Source organism: Camelus bactrianus, chromosome 9 (genome assembly GCF_048773025.1).
Source record: "Camelus bactrianus isolate YW-2024 breed Bactrian camel chromosome 9, ASM4877302v1, whole genome shotgun sequence".
NCBI classification, from domain to species: Eukaryota; Metazoa; Chordata; class Mammalia; order Artiodactyla; family Camelidae; genus Camelus; species Camelus bactrianus.
Genome location: NC_133547.1, coordinates 55,538,736 through 55,561,203, shown reverse-complemented (window position 1 = coordinate 55,561,203; position 22,468 = coordinate 55,538,736). Strand labels below are relative to the sequence as shown.

Genomic DNA, 22,468 nt, shown 5'->3' with positions numbered 1-22,468 from the left:
AATTTGCCTGGCGTCTCATAACTAGTCCAGAGGAGAATCCGGAAAAGAACCCAGACCTGTTCAATTCCACTATACCCTTATTCTGCTAGTAAACCTTTATTTTTTTTTTTTTTTTTAGCCACTAAAGCTTTTTGCACACACATAGTTCATCACTTTTTCAGGTTCACTTTATTTACATTAAAGGAAGGCATGTCAGAGGGAGGGCAGACAGCTTGTGGTAGTTGTCTCCACTCAGACAGAGAAACCACGTTGACAGAATGTAGTAACAGTAGTAATATCAATAGTAATCATAATAATAGCAATAGCACTGATGTTGATAGGGTGAATTTTTATAATTCTAGACGTAAGTAATCTTTCTTGAGTGCTTTTTATATGCCTGACACCCATATTAAACAGTTGGTTTATAATTCCATGCAAAGCCCGGGTAAATATTGTAAGAGAACTAACTATTCCATTCCCCTACTTTGCAAACGAGGAAGCTACAGCTTAGAGAGTCGACTTTGAGGCTGTATGACTTGCTCCAGCCGCCCAGATAGGAATCAACAGGGCTGGGTTTGCAGCCGAGTCTGCCAGACTCCAGAGGCCCATCTCCGGCTCATGCCTCCTCCAGCGGCTGAGTCAGTGATGAGCCACGGGCCGCTGGCTTCTCACCATCTGCCTAACTTCCTGCTTCCTTGGCTTCCGCAATTCAGCTTAGCTGCTCCTGGTATGTGTTATCTCCTCTTTTTACAAGGATCCCACTTGAATAAAATCATCCTTAAGAAAAAAAGATCCCACCAGAATTGCAGTTCTGGAACACAGAATCTGGACAGTGAGCCTTATTTGTCTTTGGATTACAGAGTTTTAGCAAGCCCACGCCATGCAGTGGACAATCAGCAAAACCAACTCCAAGATGATTCGTATTTATAGTTACATTTTCTACTGATTGAGAGCATCCACCTTGCAAAATATGTATTTATCACAGTATAGTAATAGCGAGCGGTTTTGAGCACTTATTCTGTGTGAGATAACAGTTTTTTATGGGCATTCTAATTTAATTCTAAAAATCACCCATCTAGTAGAGTCACAGAAATATCAAGCAGTTTTCCCAGCAGCACACACTTAGTACACATTCCATCTAGTATGTAAATTCAGCATCAGTCTCACAGGCTATTGACGCCGTTTTGCCGACACTGACGCACCAGTCCTAACGTCCCTGGGAAAGTGACTGCTGAGGTTCAGGCTCCCGATGCTGAGCTCTCTGCTGCCATGTGCTGGGTGACAGCCCGGATTCCTGTCATCCCGCGCTTTCATTGGTCTGCAGCCCCCGCGGCACATGCTTCTTGCTGTGACTTCACTTGCTGTCTCTTGGAGTAAGCACATCGTCCATGCGTTTAGTCAGCCTCCTTTCACAGGCCCATGGTTGAGGGAGCAATACTGGGAGCCAACATTTGGCACTCAAACATAAACACATGTGGTAGAACGATACAGCAGAATTCAGTGTAAAATGGCTGTTGGATAATCATGGATAAAAGAGAAAACTAATACACTTAATAGAAAAATACTCTCATAGATGACCTAAAATAACCTCATACTGGGTTGGTTGTGAATGCCTGTGGGAATGTATTTGATCAAATTGACTGTAACTCCTCAATTACACCATAGTCAGCACTCATATTTTCCACCTACTCATAGCATCAGCCTTGCAGAATATTAGTCTTTTAATATTTAGCACTGAGTTATCAGATTTGAGCAGCTATCTGGAAGGTGGTGTCCTCTATTGGGAGGGGGCACTGGAAAATAAGTAAGCTCTGGAAGGGAGCCAGAGAGAGAATTAATTCCATTGTTGACTCGTTGAGTTCAAGTGCCTGTGAAATATGGAAGATTGGAACACTACACCCTCTGGGTTGAAGATATAGAATTGAAACCTATAAAATATCATTATTGTTATTAAATCACATTTCCACTTACTGTTGATAGTAAAAGTTTAAAGTGCTGTGTTTGAACAACTACTCATGTCTTTGAAAAACAGAAATGCATTTTATCATAACTAAAGCAGGCCCTTTATAGTGTCTTTCAGGTTCAGGTAGGGTGCTTTTTTATGCCAGGACCCTCCCCGCCCTGTGCCTAACGTGTGTGTTGGCTGAAGTTACAGGTGCAGGCGGGTTCTGCGAATATTGCTGGGAAAGAAGCTGTTGTGAGAACCACACATAGTTTTATTACCCTCTCTCTCAATGAGTTAGGGCAGTAACTTGTTATAAAGGAGCATCAGGTGAACGGAAAATCCATATCAAAGAGCATGTTCTACTTTTATGTCGGTAAACCTGAAGTTGTTTTCCTGAGTAATGAGAGAAACAGAAGCTAAATTTTATGGGTTCAAAGGGAAAGTATAAATTTCAGATGTCTTGGCCATTACAACTGTGACCATGTTTATAGATCTAGACAGGAGGTGCATGTAAGAAAGTAACTTGTGGAAGAAAGAAGAAGACAAGGACATGTTTGATGTTAAAGAAATATTACTCCGCTTACTGTGTCCCAAAGGATAAACAATAGTAAACAAAAGCAAAAAGGGAAGAGAACTCGATGGACGTGAGTGTGTGAGAAGTCCCTGGGAAGTGGCAGTTAAGCCGCAGGAGGTAATGTTTAATTGCGGATGAGCTGCTGAGGCGATTGCCCTGAGTATAAATCCTAAATTTCTTTTCTCTCATTCTTGCATAAACATTCTCATTTTGCAGTCAGTGACCCCTCCTTCCTCATCCTCAGCAGAATAAGCACATCCCACTGCCTGGCCTCAATGAACTAATTTCAGTTTCTTTGACATGCCTCGATTTCAGGATTTTTCTGGTTTTAGGATCTTTGTGCAGTTCGTAGGGCGATCGCCACACACCCAGCCTTCATCCCTCTGCCTCGATAATTCTTTTACTCATTGTCTTTTCTTGGCATAGGAATCACTGTTTCTGACAACTTCTCAAGGACCTCCTGCTTAGGTCAGAGGACGTTTCCACCGGCTCCTGGAACAGCTGTCCTGCTCCCGATCGTATCATGCACACGTTAGGCTCTGTTGTAACCAGATGTTCCTTTTTTTTGGCATTAGTCTTCTGAATAGATAAATGGATGACTGGAGGCAGGTTTGAGGAACCTGGGGAAGCCTTTTCCTATCATGCTAGCGGCACATTCAGCCTGTTAATGATCAGGCATCGAACCCACAAAGAACTGAGTGAGAAAACTGGAAGAGAAGAAATGTACAGAAGTGTTAAGCTGTTGTGTTTATTTGCTTAAATGCAGACCGTTTTAAGAGAAAATTATGGATTGTGTTTAATAAATGGAAACAAGTCAGTAATTACAGAACTCGTGTGTAGTTTAAAAAGTAAAGAATGTGCATTTCACAATGTAAAAAATCTTGAAGTTGAAACCACTTACATCAGGAGATTTCCATACAGAAAATATTTGAATAGGAAATGTAAGAAAAGAGCATGAGAATTGCAAATATTCACATGGGTGAAAAAACCCTGAGAGAAAACTAAGTAACAGTCTTCTGTCTCCTCAGGATGCTGCTCTCACACCACGTGCCCGCTTAGGGGAAAGATGAAAAGCAGGGAGTTTGTTAGATGTTCTCTCCAGAATAGTTGTGACTGAATCCAGTGCCTACTTACTGAGCAACTCCAATATGCTAAATGCTCAAATCCTGACAAGGTGCTTTAAATACAACCCTGTTCTCAGATTGTTTATCAGCTAATACTATACCTGAGGAATCCCGTTTTGTTTTTTTTTTTAACATTTTTTATTGATTTATAATCATTTTACAATGTTGTATCAAATTCCAGTGTAGAGCACAATTTTTCAGTTATACATGAACATATATATATATATATATACATTGTCAAAAGATATGGAACGCTTCACGAATTTGCGTGTCATCCTTGCGCAGGGGCCATGTTAATCTTCTCTGTATCATTCCAATTTTAGTATATGTGCTGCCAAAGCGAGCACTGAGGATTCCCGTTTTATGTCAGAGTTTAAAAAGAAGGTAGATTCTGGTCCATCTTAAATCAAAGAGGATAAATTCTAATTCTTTGCAAGTTTATAGTCTTAATATTTTAACTTGATCCTAAGTGAGTTTATGTTAAACTTAAAATAAGGTTAGATATTATAATACCAGAAGATAAGGGAACTATGAAAATCTACCAGGATTATGTCAAAAGAACTCAGAGCCAACTGAGGAGGCTCTCACTGACCCAAGATGGAAATGTTTTAGCATCAATAAAGATAGTAACTACATAAAATGTGTTAAATATACTTAAATGAACAGGTTCATGCTTTACTAAAAAAAAAAAAAAACTCATTGGTCACCTCTGAGAGATATTAAGGGATCAACTCATTATTTTGAAAACTATTAAGTGAAGGAAGAGCATGAAGCATTTATCCTACTTTTCCTATGTAATCTCTACCTCAGGGTAATCAGGTAGAAGCCCAAATAGAAGACAAGAGGGGATTTCTCTTTAAAGTTCTCTTCCAGGTGAGAAATACAGAAGGAATAGCAGACTTAGCAAATGCCCATTTTGCAATCCTAAATAAATTAATAGACCAAGTCAGTAATTATAAAACTTCACAAGAAGAGAGACTATTTGCTTTTAGGTATCCGTCACAGCAGAGTAGCTTTTAGTGGACTGTCTTGCTGCCCACAGCAATGATAACTGCTGAATAAAAAAAATATTTTAAAAATTGGTCCAGGGTTTTGAAGTTCAACTCAAACCAGGCAAAAACTTGAGAAGACTAGATGCCTGAAAGATGGAAAGCAAACTCCCAGAGGTCCACGTTTAACTGACTTTCTCCTTATGACATCATAACGCTTGAGCAGAGAGTAGCCAGATTTTACTAGGCTGAGGAGACAGAGGTCACAGTTCAAGGTTGTCAAAGAGGCTTGACATTTAGGTGGAATACTGAAAAGAATGGAGTCAGAGAGGGAGAGCCCCGACTCCTTCATAAACATCCCTCTTAAATTCTTGCCTGATTCCTGACCTGCGCATGCCCACGATGCATCAGGAGATTAAAGTCCTAAAGACTTCATTCAGCATTTGCCTAGTTCTGGGAAGGACACCTTTGGAGTTCAAGTCTTGCCAATTTAGACAAACTTGTTACAAACACTTTGGGCTTTTAACTGAAAAGCCAAAAGTGTACTGCCTTAGGAATAAAGACCATAACTGCGGACCAATTGTTATGTCTTAGGACTAAGGACAAAACCAAAATAGACCTGTCCCAGCAAAACTTGGAGCCAAGCTTTCACAGGGCCAAGGTCATCTGCCAGTGTTCGTTTCCCTGTGGATCTCTTCTGCTGAGTTCCTGCCATGCCATCTATCCCTCCGCAGTCTCTCCCACCCTCCTAGTTCATCTCACCCTTTCCTCGTTACCTCACTTTCCCCTCCTCTCCTGACCCTAGACATTCTCATAGGTGTCATCTAGCCAGCTTAAAGATCACTTCCTCAGAGCTGTCATTCCTAATCAACAACCTAATTTAGATCTTTCTGCTCAGAGCTCTCATATAACCCTGTGCTCTTCCTTTAAGCTCCACTTACAATTTGTGAAAACATCTGTTCACATGGGGTGAGTTGCCCAGTGTCGTTCTTTTCCTTACAACTAGAGGATCCAAGAGGACAGAGTGTGTTTACTGTACCACCAGCTCCTCCTGTAGGACTTGCACAGAAAACGTTCAGTAACTATTTGTTAAATGGATGAATTCAGAAAAATATCTGATTAGACATGATATAAACCAAAAAAATGAATAAATATGTAAACATCCAAACTTATTATACTCAAGCAGTAGCAATTGACAAAAGGAGAGATATCTCTGAAATGAACATACGAGATTTTCAAAGCTGTTACTATTAAAATGATAATAATATACTAAATAATAAATGTCAGAGCATTTTGATATTTCCATTGGATACCAACAGCTTTTTTGTGTAGCATGAAAGGTTGGAATTATTCTCCACATATTCCAAATAAGGAAATTGAGAATCAGCATTTAATTGATTTCTGTGACATTATGAAAGTTACTAATGTTAAGAAACCCAACTTAACATAGTCCAGCAACACACTCAAGTGTCCTTGATGTTGTAAATGTTACCTATTTCAAATCGATTTAAAAGGTTAATTTAGATTGATACGTTAGTGCCTGATCATGTTTGCTCCCATAACCTCCTGGAGTGTTGACACTGACCTTAACTCAGTCTATTTAAAACCATGATGGTAAAGTCACCTTTTCCCTGTGGTTATATACAGCACTTGATCCTGTGCCTTCTTCCTTTTTATTGTATTAATTTTAGTTGTTTTAAAGTTGAGTCCCTTAAATCATCCTGTGTTCTCTTATGCTACTGTGCAAAAATAGAACAACCTATTTCCTGTTGATTTCTCGAGTGCATGGTCTGTCCTCTCCATCTCTTTAAAACCCAGTTCTGTAATGCAGATCTCAAGTGCCTATACATCATGCTGTAGCTTTCATATTTCACTATATAATAGTTTAACGGTGACTCAGTCTGATTAATGTTTCTTAGAAGTCAAAATTGGACCTCACTTTGTTTGGTGATTCATAGGTAGTAATTTTCCAATAAAGAGGCAGTATGATCGGTGTTTAAGACTGAATTCAATTTAGACAAGAAGAGTTTGGCCCATAGCTCTTCTCTCCAGTGGTAGCACTCTTTTTTTGTTTATGTTTCTAGGGTGATTCCCAAAGAATTATTAGAAGACTCTTGTGTCTTTTTCAAGAACTCTTTCATGACCTTCAGTGAAGTCAACGTTCTGTTTTTTAATGATTTGTTCTTCAGTTCATGCATTTTCTATTCCAGTTTTTCTCTTTTTAAGTTTCTTAGTTAACCAACCTCATCAATAGGGTGATGATTCATGGTTTAACTCACAGAATCCATTTCTCCCTGAAACATCTTTCTGAGACAAGTCGCTACCACCTCCATGATTTTCTGCAAGTACCACCTAAGATAGAAATAAATAAAACAATTTTGTTTTCCATAGTACAATTCAATATGCAATGAGGTTGTTCATTTTCAGAGAACAGTTTTCTGTAAGGTACTCGTTCTTGTCGAATAACCCTCATGCTGTCGTCTGCCTCAGAATCACTCAGGATCCTGTATTCCTGAGACAGCTCGCAGAGATTCTAAATTAGTGGACATCAGGCAGAGCCCAGGATGTTGAATGTTTATGGAAACCACAGGAGACTCTGCTTAGCTGCTTGTAACATGGTAGGACCATGGAGCACAATTTGAGAAACCATGCTCCTGGATATGTTTTTCCTAGTAACTCACTTGTAGGGTGGGGAAGACATTGCTTTTTCAAATGGCAACCTCTCACAACTGAAGAAGCCTCAAACTTCTGGAGTGGAGTAGGAAGCGGGGGGAGGGAGGAATGCTGGGTTAAGTGGAAGACATTACAATGATGAGTGTGTTTGCACGTGAAATATGCAGCGGTAGAAAAACAGTTTGCTGCTCACAGAGGTGAAGCATCTCTGCAATTTAGTTAACATCCTTCTCTGAGGCTGAGAGGTTCAGCTCCCGCTACACATGTTAGAAGTCATTCGGGACCCAGCCCTGATACAGAAGCGAAGCTCTGAGCACCGGCATGAATAATCACAACTCAGGGACATGTGTCCCCCCACACCCCCGCTAGACTATAAGCTCCTGAAAAAAAATGCACTTGGTTTTATGCATTGCTGTGTCTTCCACTGTGTTCGCAGAAAGGTCTCCATAAATATGTGTGGCAGGAAGGAGCACAGAGTATGTGTTTCAGCAGTCCACTTCTGACATAGCTCCCTGAAAGAAATCTGAATATTTTCTATCAGAAGACTTCATTCTATAGGAGATTGTATTTCTGAATCATGTGAATCAAGCAGGCTTTCTTTAGCTGATTTATGGAGTCACAGGGAGCACTGATACAGGAGTAGGCCTGCAGTCTTTGTGGGCCTCTTCTTTCCCTGATTCCTGCTGTAAATGAGAAGATCTGAGGTGGAGGTATTCACCGAGGGGGATTCAGGTCACTGACAATTGCCGTGGTGAGTCAGCGCAGGCATTTGCTGACAGACAGAAAAAGCCACAGAACCCGCAGATGGCTCAAAATCATTCTTGCTGCATAACCTGGCAATGACATTGGTAATTGAGCATTTCTTGTGCACTTCAGAAATTCATTATTTTTTAAAGAGTCCACTTTAAAAAAACAAACACACCAAGTGTATTTATTAAACTACTTTTGCTATACCCTTTTCCCTGCCCAACATTCTAATAATAAATAACAACATTAGCATTACTAGTAGTTAACATTTATTGAATTCTAATTATGTGCCAGCAACTTCAAAAATTATGTAGGTATGCATTCATCCAACAATCCTATGAAGAATATACTGTTATTAACATAATACTGAAAATCAACCATACTTCAATAAAAACAAGAATATACTATTAGTATTCACATGTTACAAATGCAGGAACAGGGACAAAGAGGCAAAGAGAGTAAGTAATTTGCTATGATAGAGTAACTCCCTTTGACCATAAATATGTCACATTACACAACAAAGAGACTTCACAGTTGTCAGTAAGTTAAGGATCTTTTTTTGTGTGTGTGATAGGCAGGTGCTTAATATCTTTAATATAGAAGCACTTAGTTAAAACCATAACATTGATCAAGTTCAGGTTTTTAAAAAGTGTAGCTGGAGTAAGTTAAGGATCTTGGGTTGGGGAGATTGTCCTGGATTGCCCTACTGGACCCAGTATAATCACAGGGGTCTTAATAAGGGAGAGATGAGAGGGTCAGAGAAGAAGCTGTGACTAGGAATGCAGAAACGAGAGAGAATGAGAGAGAGAAATTTGAAGATGCTGTGATGCTGGTCTTGTACATGAAGGAAGGGGCCATAAACCAAGGAATGCAAGTGGTCTCTAAAAACAGAAAGTGGCAAGAGTGGAGTCCTTGCCAACACCCTGATTTTAGGACTTCTGAATCCCAAAATTGTTAGATAAGAAATTTGTGTTGTTTTATGGAACCAAGGGCATGGTCATTTGTTACAGCAACAGTAGAAAACTCATACCCTTGCCCAAGATAGAATGAATAGTCAAATCCACACTGATTAGTTGCCTTAATTACTAGGCTAAACTATAATTTATTATGAAAAATGGCTGAAAAGAGGACTAGAGTAAGAGGAGGTGAACGTGTCAAAAGAATTTGCAACTTGTTACTAGAAAATTAGAATTCATGGCCTCCCCATGGTGGCCACATTATTCATAGTGATGATAATCCAGTCATTAAAAATATAACCCCAATTATATGCCAATCTCTTTTGCAAAAAGAAGTAAAAGAATTTAGACAAAATATTAGCAAGTCAAATACAGTGATGCATAAGGATAACATAACATGCACATTTGCGTCCAGGAATACAAATTTAGCATTTTTGGTAATCAAGTAATATAATTCACCATGTTAACAGAGTAAAAAATAAAAAATATGGTCATCTGAATTTATTCTATATCAATATTTGATAAAATTCAATACCTAATTCATGATGAGAACTCTTTACAAGATAGGAAACAAAAGGAACCACTTCAATCTGATAAAAGTTATCTACAAAGAACTTAACAGCAAGCATCCTACTTAATGGTGAATTATTGAAAGTTTTCCCCTGAGATCAGGAATGAGACAAGAATGGTTACTGTTATCACTGCTATTCAGTACTCTCTTGAAAGTCAGTGCGATAAAGCAATGAAATAAATACCCACTTAAAAATAATAACCTCAGTTAACATAAGCACACTACTGAACAAATTTACAATTAGAAAAATAAATCTCCCTTACAATCAAGTAACATGTCTCCTCCTGTGTCTTTGGACTGTAGACCTTTCACTGTTACAGATCTTGTTAACTTCTAATTTTCAGGTTTTCCCATAGTCCATTTTCTAATAATGGGGTATTTTTCAACTTTTCCTATGTATACAATTGGACTGTGTACAAAAGATTGTTTTCCCAAAAGTGTTTGACAGAAGATTGGAATAAATGTGTTATTGACTGTTAATTTAAATATTAATATTATTTTGGATGCTTAATTTAGTGTTCCTATCTAAACAAATAAATATTGAGTTGGATTAATTTTATTAATAGTGTATATTCATATTAGATCTTTTATAGGTTAGTTTCAACATGAAGAAATACTGTTACAAATCATCTGAACTCACTCTTTTGTGAACGTGTGTTTGCTTGGCAGTACTCTTTCAAGAGTTAGAAAATCTGAAAATCTTTGTGAAATAGTGAAAACAAATTCACCCTAAACATTATCAGTGATGGCTCAGACTTGAAATGTTGCTTTCCCCAGTCAATTATGTGAAGCCCATTTGCACTTTTAAATTAGTAGTGAGTTTAAAAGCAAAATCTTCAAAAATGTGAAAGCATGGCTCTCATTCAAATATAGAATAAATACATATTAAAGATGCATTTGATTTATTAAAGAAGGAATCTGAAGAATGAAAGCTAGTTCAAAGAAAATTCAAGAGACTGAGTAGATATAGGAATCCAAGAAAGAAAGTTGGATTACTATTACTAGGTTAAGTACACAAATGGTTAATATTCAACAGGGCAATAAAATCATAACTTTTGGGAATATATTTTCTACCAGATGAAAGTTATTTACATCTGTACTGGGGGAAAAAATTCTGTAAATTAACGTGTAAAAACCTAGAGTCTGGCCCTAATCAGTAATAAAGAATAAAATCAGACATTTGTGAATTCACCAAGTATTAAATAATCTTTAGACAGGCCTCTTTTAAAAAGCTCCAGTATGACACTGAAAGGATATGAAGTTATTCCTTTGATGTATTTCCAGTTTTTCCAATTTTTCCTAACAGTGGTAAGATGACTTTCAAGAGCGGCTACATACCTCTCTCTCCCACTGGCATCCTTGGAGAACTAGGTGCTGATGTTAAATTCACATTCTTTCTCTCCCACTCCCCCCTCTGTGTCTCTCTCAAAAGATTGTTTTTCTCAGATAGTTCCAGATTTTTATATCACTAACTATGTATCATAGCATAGTGTTTTGTGATTATTGCTCAAAATTGTATGCTTTTTATATATCAGATAAGTTTGTAAATAGCTTTTTATAACAATGACTTATATCAGACCTGTTATGAGTGAGTTTTCTACCTAAAGTATTGCTGTCAGAAGCCATCCTGAATTTGGCTGTTTTGTAAGAATCCGTGTGCATGTGTTGCACTCATGTAACTTGCAGTTCTCCTGTACTGACATTGTATTCACATTCTGAATTGTATCTAGCCTCTCCCCCCAGAGAGTATTATTTTCCACATGCTTGTGAAATCTGTGATGTGATTGTGGTGAGTTTGTGGAATCCTATCCTGTGCTCCTTTCTTGCTTTCAGGCCCCCTTCTTCAAGGGCAGCCCCCTTACTCCTCCCTCCTCCCTCTGGGAGCTGAGTTTCTGACTGCCACTGGAGTGTGTCAGCGTCCTCACAGCTTCCTTTCATGACAGTGAAGGAGAGAATGTCTAGGCCTCTTGAAATTAACATAATAAGAGCAGTTCTAGTTTATGGGGACAAGCATGGGACTTGAAGACTGAGAAGAGTAAGAAGATTATTGATTACTATCTGCTTAAGCCTCAGGTTTCTAATCCCGAGAACTGAGTTTCCCCAACTACCTTAACTAAAGAGACCCCAGGCTGCTTTTATTCTTGATCAGAATGCCTGTTACAATCTGTAATGATTTATGGACATATTTGTTCACTGGCTACTTGTCCATTTTCACTGAACGTAAGTTCCCTGAGGGCAGGGACCATGTTGGTATTGATCCCTCTTTTTATCTCAGCATCCGTCACAGTGCCTCCGACAGGATGCGCTGAGTAAGTGTTTCTTGAGTGAAAGCATCCAGTTACTTAGTGTGGTGCCTGTGAAGTAAGAAGATGATAGGTAAGAGTGAGAGAAAATGGCACGTGCCTTCTGTGTAAGACACGAGACAGAAACAGTATCCCGCTGCTTTAGGCGCCACTGCTCTAATATGTTTTTCACTGTCCCGTGTGGCTGATGGAAATGTTCCCAGCACAAAGGCTTTAGGTGCCATGAAAGGCTAATATGACCATTATAATGTAATAATAGTGAAGAAGAGAGAAAAAAAGAAATAGAAGGCTAAAGTAACACAGGCTAGACCTTCATTAGGAAAAAAACTCTAGCTAATTCCAAAAATAGACTTTATCGGAAATAAAATCATTATAATGATGGTTGCCTTTAAGCGATGCATTAACTCAGAGATAACTGCATTGCTCCAAATGTGTCAGCATTTAAAGTCTGTCTTATTGGAATTTTCTTAATTTATTGTAATCTAATAATCATAGAACACATTATTTGTATTTGACACAGAGTTATGTTTTTGCCATGCACATTCATTCAGCTATATAACAAGGAATAATTGTTCAGTTAACATTATTCTTTCTACAGAATGCAATGTTTATTCATGTGCACTTGGTGAATGAATTCTTTATAAGCACATTAACAAGATGTGGAAAAATCAAACCTCTGAATTTCCAAAAGATAGCTGCATAAAATAGTTGAAAAAAATTGGGGGCGGTGGTAAATATAAATGGTTTGCATTAGGTATGATGATAATCTGAGTGAAATGCATATTTGGTCACACAAGTAGACGTAATAATTTTGTCGAATGAAACAAGATGAGTAAACTGTAATGTCATTGTGTTGACTGGGAGAAGTCACCTAACCAGTTGAAAAATAGCTTCCTATTTTATTGGGTTTCCCTAACCTCTTCATTTGTTACATAAATGCGCTCTCAAGGGTAATTGCTTTTAAAAAAATCTTTGACTTGTGAAATGTGGAAAACACTGCTAGGCTTTGTGAGCATCATCGGTTCTTTTTTGTGTCTCTTGCTCAGGGTGCAACTGATTTTGACAGATGTACTGTTATGTTACTAGTATAACATGACATCTTTTTTTCAGATGAACTGAATAAAAGTGATCTTGACAATGAGTAGATAAGACACTGTCAGAAAGCTGAAAAACCTGTCAGTGTCACAGTTGTGACACAAATGCAGCAGAACAGCCCTTATAATGTCATTAAGTGACTATCTTTCCAACAATGCCCTTGAGAAGACAGAAGATAGCATTGCTCTTAAATACCATTAGTTAGCCATACAAATAATAAAACACAAAGAGCAGTTTAATATATACTTGAAGAGGCATTTGATGAGTCTGGTACGTGTATGTATTTATATGTGGATCTCTTTTATATATAGCACATAGAAAAGTATTGTGAGATTTCAGAACCGTGTTTTAGGAACTCAAAAACCATTTAACTTCAACATTTCAAGAACATCATTAAAATGTTGATCATGAAATATGCAAAGTGCTTTTATGGATATTGATTATAACCTTCTCCCTGATTTTTTTTCTTATGGAATGAGAAACAGTCTTTAATAATATAAAAGAGAATTAGGAATACATTTCACAATGTACTTCTGGATCATGCATTTTGTAAATAGGTGTGTAAAGACTGGAATGGAATCAATCCCAGGTATTAAGAAGGAAATAAGACGTTTGGCTGTTTTATTTTCCATTACTATGATTGCCTTGAGCTGAACCACATGTACGGGTGTATGTATAATGCTCTCTTTATATATGTACATTTAAAATGCTTTAGTGAAAAGCGTATTTATCCTTAGAGTAACTTTTTTAATTTCTTTGTCTCTAGGATCAGAGGTGGTTGATCTTGATGGAAAAAGTTCCCTTCTCTACAGATTTGATCAAAAATCCCTGAGCCCCAGAAAGGATATAATTTCTTTGAAATTTAAAACCATGCAGAGTGATGGGATTCTACTCCACCGGGAAGGGCAAAGTGGAGATCACATCACACTGGAATTAAGAAAAGGAAAACTCTTTTTACTTATTAATTCAGGTAAAACTATTTGGTCTTAAAAATCTGGCCATTTAGATATCACTTTAGTAACTTTATGCTTTTATAGCTTATCTTTTTAACAATTAAGGTGCCTTATTTCCACATTCAAGAGTTTATGTGTAAATGCCATTATTGCACTTTTGGGTAGAAATGGTTCCTAATTTGAAAATTGTACAGGACTCTCATTTGATGTTTCTAATGTAGTGCTGATAGAACTACCCAGCTATTTTCAAATGATGATGAAGGGGATGGGTCATTGAAAAATACTGAAGGTAGTAAAAATAATGAGGTTGTAGCAAAGATAAAATTTACATTGTAAATGAGTGTGTGATGATGGGTAATACTAATAAAAAGAATTAACAGTGGAAGAAATTACACCAAGGTTGAGAGGATATTATATTCAAACATCGGGTAAATTCAGATTGGTGTTTTGGAAGGAGTGCCTGGAAAGAGATTGCAGTTATTATGAGAGACTCTGCTCCACAAAAAAGAAACTTTTTTTTTCCTTTTTTTAAAATGGGGAATAATGGTGCTTTATTTTTTTCTCTTCTAAGGTGAAGCTAAGCTGCCCTCCACACACACCCCGATCACCCTCACCCTGGGCAGCCTGCTGGACGACCAGCACTGGCATTCTGTGCTTGTCCAGCACTTGGGCAAACAAGTCAACTTTACGGTGGATGAGCACAGGCATCTTTTCCACGCCCAGGGAGAATTCAGTTACCTGCATCTTGATTATGAGGTGTGATGGTTACCTTTCGATTAATACAGGTTTTGTGATGTATCTGTGGTGTAGCCACACGAAAGAAAATGCAGTATAGAAAACCCACCTTCAGAGTAAATCAAGGTCCTGATGAAGTGGTCCTCTAGGTGACCTAACTCACAGTAGCAGGTTTTGGGTATACACTACTGAGACGTCATTTTTCTCCCAATATGTTAATTTACTATTATAGAGAAATGTATAGTCACAAATGGCCACATGTGGGAAATCTCCACGAAGAGATCTCATTACCACAAGTAACTGTAGAGTGTGTTCCATGATTCTGAGGGGATACAGGGCACCACAGTGTAGATTTATTGTGAAGAGAATGTAGCAATAAATAGATTAATTAATTTATTAATAATCAATTCAAATGCACAAGTATCAATGCCAGAAGTGTATATAAAATAAAATATCATAATCATTTACAACTGTTAAAGAAGTCAAGGTTTACCATGGATATAAAGATGTATTTTTCTTCAGCAACTGATAAATACCAAAATCAGGTGTGATTAGCAACTTGTAAGAATAAGCAAATTCTGATATAAATAAAAACTGAAAGTATATAAATTTTTTTAAAAATCTGCATCTTAATTTTTTTAAAAATCTCCTTTTGAAATTGATGATACGGCAGTGTAGGAAAATGAAAAATTGATCTATCTGTGATGATTACAGCTATAATTGCTAATCATAATTATTTAAGCAAATTATCAGGAAATCACTAAACAATATTATTGATGCCATTTTTCTTTCTAAGATCAGCTTTGGAGGGATTCCAGCACCTGGAAAATCTGTGTCATTCCCCCATAAAAATTTTCATGGCTGTTTAGAAAATCTCTATTTCAATGGAGTGGATATCATTGATTTGGCCAAGCAGCAAAACCCACAGATCATCGTCACGGTAAGAAAGTCTTCAGTGAATGAACGAGGAAAACTATGTGGCTTTTTCACACAAAACATTTTGCTTCTTTCTGGATTTCCACTTGATACGATATTTTAAAATTTACTCTTTTTCTTTAAAAAGATTTCTCTGCTTGGCAACATGCATGTAAGGAATTAATTCTATGTAAAAAATTTAAAATTCACAGGGTATGATTATTTTATTTCTATATAAAGTAAAGCAGATTTTTTTTTGGTACAGCTGTTAATGTATTTTGTTGTGATATTATTAGTCCTAGGAGACTAATTTCTTTTGCTTTGTAATTTTCTTGATAAGATATTCACTGACACACTCTCTAAAGAAGCATACCAAGTTCCTGGAATCATAACATCCATGTATATTAGAAAAGCATTTGAAAAACTTGTATTTTGCCATGGTCAATCATAACTGATAAAAGAAAGTAACGGGCTCTTACAATATTGCATCTGCCGATCTGTCCCAAGAGCAATGCTGATCAGGCTGCATTGTATTCTAATTATATGGAAGTGCGGCCAAATTTAAATACAACAGTGTTGGTCAGGGTCCAGTCAGGGAAGCAGCACCAGTGTGAGTTTAGAACAAGGAATCTATTTTTTAGGACTTGGATCTTAAGAGTTGTCACAGGCTCGGGGAAAAATGGAGGCCAGATGTCTGGAAGAAGAGATGGAGCAGAGTGAAAGAGAACCATCACAAGCTGGAACAAACCAGCCCCTCTGTGACTGTTGCCGAATCCCGGCCTCTGTGCCCCGACACTGAACTGAGATCTGGAGACAGAGTTTTGGGTGAAGCAGAAAAGAACAGCTTTATTTCTTTGCCAGGCAAAGGGGGTCACAGCAGGCTAATGCCTTAAGACCGCGAGCCCGATTTGGGGAGGAGTAGCAAGGACCTTTATAGTGAGAGTCCAAGGAACAAAGCTTCTGATAAACACCTGTGAACGTGTAGGGGCTGCATTCTTTCCTCCCTGACATGGCTGCTTTGGCGTCAAGAAAACCTAATGATGGGGCCTCCTGTTTCTTTGGTTATCAGACCATGTTCTCCTCCTCCAGTGGGCCTTAGTCTGGTGTTTGTCTTCTGCACCAGGAGTTAACAAGTCATATCCCTGGACATTTCTGTGCCTGGAACAAAGGTTGCTTAAGAGGGAAGATGAATGCTCTAAGGAAGAGAGAAGCATGTGCCGTTCAGAGTCAGGCTAGAATGTGCTTCAGCATGAGGAAAGCCATCTTTGGTTACTGTTATCTGGGTACTTCAGAGAGGAGCTACAAGCAGAGATTTGGGGGAGGGGCCTGTCCCCGGAAGGCCCCATGGGGTCCTGCTCCATTACATGATCATCCTTCACTGTGCTTTATCACACAGAAAAACTTCGGAGTGAAATGGCCGACCTTTCACTCCTGACTCAAATGTCATACCGGCCCCCTTTTTGGCTAACTTTTAATCAGAACCAGACAAGAAAGGTGATTCTGGGAAAATGTGGTTTCCAGCTTAACGAGCTTGATGATAGAAAAGCAGACATAACTATCATTTGAATACATTTCTGTAATTGTTCAAAATTCAAAATATGTTAATTTTAGCTCATGTTGTGTCAGCAAAACCTAGCACACAACGTGGGAATGTTTACTGTTTACAAAAGATTTTATTCCTAATTATCTGTGTGAATTGATAGCATTTATATGAGTACACCATCCAGCAAGATTTTTAGATGGTTTTTTTAATAAAAGGGAAAAGAATTTAAAAAGAAAAGAAAAATATTACAAAGAAATAGATGTGAGTGTTTCATTGCAAAATGAGTTTCCAGAAACTGCTCACGCAGCTAACACTCACTCTTCATTGCCAAGAGGATTTGCTGCTTGCAGGGTAGTAGACAGCTGTCCAAATGCAGCTGGTAAATGTTTCCATTTTTACCAGGTTTGTTAGTCTTATAATTGCCTTTACATTACGGGTCAGTGTAGTTCACTCCTCAGCTTTCGTTATTTCATTTATTGGGACAGGATATTTGTCTGCAGTGAAAGCTAATTCACTTTTAGCAGTATCACAATATAACTAAATGTTTTCGTTTAACCAAGACCTGTGGTTTAATTCCAGTGTGTATTCTCTTAAATAAAGTCATTTCATTGACTTTTCAAATCTATGCTTAGAAAATTTGTTAAAGATTATTTTCAGGAAAAATGAAAATATTTATCTTTATTTCTGAAGCCTGCTAAGGAACATGCTAATTATTTCTAAATAGTTCATACCTTAACATTTTTTAATCCATAAATATATATTTAACCCTAATAGTAAAATGATTTTTCATGCACAATATTTTAATGAAAATTCACACAATTCTAGTGTATCTTGAAGATCTATTTTAAAACCATTAGATGAGAAGTAATACATGTAAATCTGATGACAAGGGCATAATGATAAGAAAAAGATAAAAATCTTCAAAAACAGAATGCCAATAGTACATCGTAGTGTGCAATGTTAAACCTAAAAAAAAAAAGAAAAGAAAAATGAAAAATAGGCAGAGATTATGAACAGACCATTCTAGGGAAAGCAAGTTCAAAAAAGCAACAAACTCATGAAAAATGCTCAGGTTCACTATTAATCAGGTAAGTACAAAGTAAAAAAGAATGAAACATCATTTTGTCATTTTGTCATTAAATTTGTGCAGATTTAAAGGACATATAATACCTATGGCTGTCAAGGATGTGGGGAAAAGCATATCTTTGTATACTACTATTGGAAATGTGGAGAATTTTAACTTTTATTTGGAGAGGGGAGGAGATGCTGGAAATATTTATTAAAACATGTAGATACAGTAGTTCTATATGTCAAACCCTGTTCTGCAGGACTGAAAATGCCAGCACAAAGAGAAGCCTGCAGAGTTATTTATTCCAGCATTGGTAAGAGAGGCAAAACCTGAAAGCAAAGTGAATGCACATTAATAAGAAAACAGTTGACTAACAACTGAAACATTCACATAGTAGAATATTATGCAATCAATAAAAGTAGGAATTAAGCTTATGCCAGATAACTCAAAGAAATTTCCATAAGATATTTCTTAATGATTAAATCATGATACAATAAAGGGCGTAAAACATGGCTCCTGTTTTTGTAATACATATAATGCCTAGTGTGTAGATATATGTACTCAAAACATTTATTTATGTGTATGTGTATGTACATATAACTGAACACCTAATTTAAACATATATCTAGATATATATGTGTATATATACATATATATGTCAATGGAATCAGAGAAAATTATGAAAAAATATGGAAGGAAAATGGGTAGCTCATTAATATTCGTTATGTTATGGGGTGGGTTACAAGCCAAAGGCAGCAAAAGGGTGAAAAAAGTGACAACAGAAAACCAACTAAACCATGAATAATTGTTTTAAATAAGTTTTTAGTGAATTCAGTTACATTGAGTTAGATGTGTTTATGAAAGCTGAGAGATGGGGAGAAAATTTCACCCAAAACTCCCAGGAGAAGATTTGCCTGACCCTAATATCTCTGGATTTGAAGAACCTTTAAGACATGGCAAGGTTTTGAATACCCATGTTGATGACAATTTTTGTTGTTGCTTTAAATCAGGGGTAGTTAGAGACTGATCCACAACCTCTGTGACTATTTCAGATTGTATTACTAATATGATATGTGTGTTATTCTTAAAGCTTTTTCTTTTACTTTATTCTCAGGGAAATGTGTCGTTTTCCTGTTCACAACTGCAGTCTGTGCCTGTGACTTTTCTGAGCCCCAGGAGTTACTTAGCACTGCCAGGCTCTTCCAGGAAGGACGAGGTTTCTGCCACTTTTCAATTTCGAACCTGGAATAAGGCAGGGCTTCTGCTGTTCTGTGAGCTTCCGCTGGTTTCAGGGGGTCTCCTCCTTTTTCTTAATGATGGAAAACTTAAGCTGAATTTCTACCATCCAGGAAAATTATCCAGTGACATCACAGCAGGTAATAAGTGTATTCCCACAGGCAAAGCATATGGGTTTGAAAGATTTCATTATCTCTCTGTCCCTTCTCCATAAAACTTTATGCATAACCCCCAAATTAATATTTGCTTAATAAATGAATACTTGAGTTAATAAGATTATCTCTTCTTAGAGGAACTCGATTCCAATTTTCTTTTAAATTTGGTTTCAACACTGGTGGTTCTTATTAACCAGAATAATAGTTATGGGGGAATAGAAATGTCCCTCCTAGGCCCTCACCCAATCCAGATGAATCATCATGTCCTGAGGAAATGTGTTTTGGGAAAAATAGGAAAAACTCTGAAATGGACCCCAGTTTGCTGGGTGTCCTCAGTGGAAAACGAGTCTTCGTATAACAGTTATTACTCTTACCTGGTCTTTGAGAGATGGGGAGTGGTCTTTCTAGACTCCATATTTGTATCTCTATATTAGTGTGAATGTACAGCCTAAACATTTAGTCAGATTGATTTTACTTTCTGATGTAGTCTGTGCCAAGGTGCAAACATTTGGGAAGGATGGAAAGATTCCTGTAAAATTCCTCATATGGGCACCAAATGCAATTCTCTGCATTTCTAGGCAATACGGTATCATTTTAATGATTAGAAGTCATATAATTAAGGAGACTATATGAGTGTCTGGAAAATTAGTGTCTAATTTAGGTCAGTGCTTTGGGTGAGGGATATTTTTGTCTCTTCATTAAAATTATATAGTTCTTGACAAAGGATCTCCATCGCATTTTCATATATATGAAATAATACCCAAACCAAGCAACTGGAGGTCACATTGGGGTAAATTGCTACATCAATTTAATAAGTGATCTTTAAAAACAACTTAAAGATGCCATTGCACTACTCATCTATAGCAGCTATGACCAAAATTAATAGAATATGACTGGGAGAGGAAAAGAGGTACAATACAGTCAGAAACTAAATGTAAGAAAAACAAGTATACAGATGGATACGGTTAGTCTTTATATATCTTTTGTGTTGTTCATATATCACTGCAGCTTAAATGTGGAGACTGAAATTTCAGTATCAATTATAATTTTTCAGAGGTACTGTGCTGCGACTTTTTAATGTAATGCTCAAAATGAGGTAGATGTGCTGGCTTGACAAAAAGAAATAAATTAATCAGTGTCATATTAATAATTAATAGGCTCCCTAAAATGAGAGTCTAAAAATGTAAGCTTGCCATTAATGTGCAGTTTATTGTGATGTATTTGACATCCTCTGAGGTGGTTGCATTCATAGCCTCATTTTCAACATCTTAAACAAGCTGCTTCAGTGCAATGCTGTTGTAGTGAGGCCCACAGAGCTAGTCCATTTCTAAACACTTTCCAGGCAGGCAAATTTAATAAATTACTAGATGCAAGTCTATCTAGATTACCCCGAATGATTTTTTTAAATCTCTAAATTAATGTTTAAATCCACTTGCATGTAATCTGTCATGACAGCATATGACTTAGTGAGATTGTGCTCATAGCCAATAAGGATCCTCAACAAAATATGAATGTTGATATAGTGAAGTTGTTACATTCAGATAACACAAGTGGGCCTTTACTCACCAACTCCCCCATTCCTATTTTTCTGATTTCTTTTAAAATATTAATTTTTGCTAGTTTCAGTGAGGCCAAGTACATTTTGCATTTGAAAGTAGGTTATGTCAGTGGTCTGGGTATGTGGTCCATATGTTTATCTCAGAGGAGAGGACTTTCACAGGTCCAGTGCCTGGTAATTAAATCAGTTGTCAGAGTGTATTTTAACGACACTGAAGAGATTCCATTACCTATTGGTGGGTTATTATCATATGATACAAATCATTTTATCATATAAGGGTGGCTCAATTTTTCTTAGCTAGTGGAGATATAGATTAGTAATCCTACATGTTTTCAAAACTCAAAGTTTTTGTCTTTTATAATGGAATAAAAATTAAATTGTGTTGGGAAGAACAGAATTGTACAAATTTTTTAATTATCAAGCTAAATTTTTAATGTGACGTGCAGTTTTGCAAATTGTCATTTGGAATGGTTCAAAAATACTATATCAGCCTATGTCATTTTTGAAATATTAAAGGTATTATATTAGTCTAAATCATAAAACACAGTAACAGTACTGTAAAATCCCTCATGTCACAAAATGCTTTCAGTCTTTGTCACCTTTATAGATGGCAAAGCAGAAATCATTCAGATGGTATCAAGAACCTAATGAACAATTCGGTTATATTTTCCTATTTAAAACAAACTCCTTACTGTCACCTTTGAGATTTCTGCTATGATTTTAATGCTGCAGTTACTTTTGCCTAAAGGTGAAAATCAGGCCTGAAAGCACGCTTCCTGCCCTCGTGAGCAGAGCCCAGCAGATACAGGCTTGCAGGACATGAGATGTTTCTGCGTGTTCCATTTACTAGGCGTTTGTGATTCTTGTGGCCCTGGCAGTGGGGCAGCCCTCTTGATTTGCCTTATCCTGGGGAAGCCATTTCTTTGAGTTCACTTCTTCCCTTTCACTGTTGGAATATTCCTACCTTTCACATTAGAGCCCCATCACTCCCTGAAACTCTCACTTTCCCCTAAAGTGAGTGGCAGCAGTGACCCCCGTATTTTCCTCTTGGCGAGAGCCATCTGGTGTCGTGGATCTTTAATTCTGGTTAGTGGATATAGTTAGTGAACATAGGAAAGTCTGGCAGTGTTTCAGAGTATAAAAGTTATTTGGAACAGACAAAACCCTTCAGTTGCTCCTTGAGTAATGGCCTTTGTATAACTGCCTTTTGCTCCTTTGCAAAGAACATACCCTAAACAGCAGGGTTTTCCCCCCTTTGCATATCTTCCTCCATGGATGTCTGTTACAGTCTTATGAGAGAGTGATGGCAGCTAAGCTGTCACAATGTTTCTGTAGTAATTTAGGACCA

General features: G+C 37.3%; 1 protein-coding gene and 1 non-coding gene across 2 annotated transcripts in view; one reads left to right on the top strand and one right to left on the bottom strand.

The window, feature by feature from the left end:
* The window catches only part of CNTNAP4 (contactin associated protein family member 4), a 222,398-nt gene that overhangs the window by 118,990 nt on the left and 80,940 nt on the right, over positions 1-22,468 (top strand). Inside the window, exons 5-8 of the mRNA XM_010967398.3 lie at positions 13,723-13,926; positions 14,481-14,665; positions 15,441-15,584; positions 19,286-19,547. Coding sequence (XP_010965700.2) covers positions 13,723-13,926; positions 14,481-14,665; positions 15,441-15,584; positions 19,286-19,547 — 795 coding nt within the window. The remainder of the gene's footprint in view (positions 1-13,722; positions 13,927-14,480; positions 14,666-15,440; positions 15,585-19,285; positions 19,548-22,468) is intronic.
* Positions 3,863-3,969, bottom strand: LOC123612690 (U6 spliceosomal RNA). The gene has a single exon (XR_006719978.1). It is a non-coding gene; the product is annotated as a U6 spliceosomal RNA (small nuclear RNA).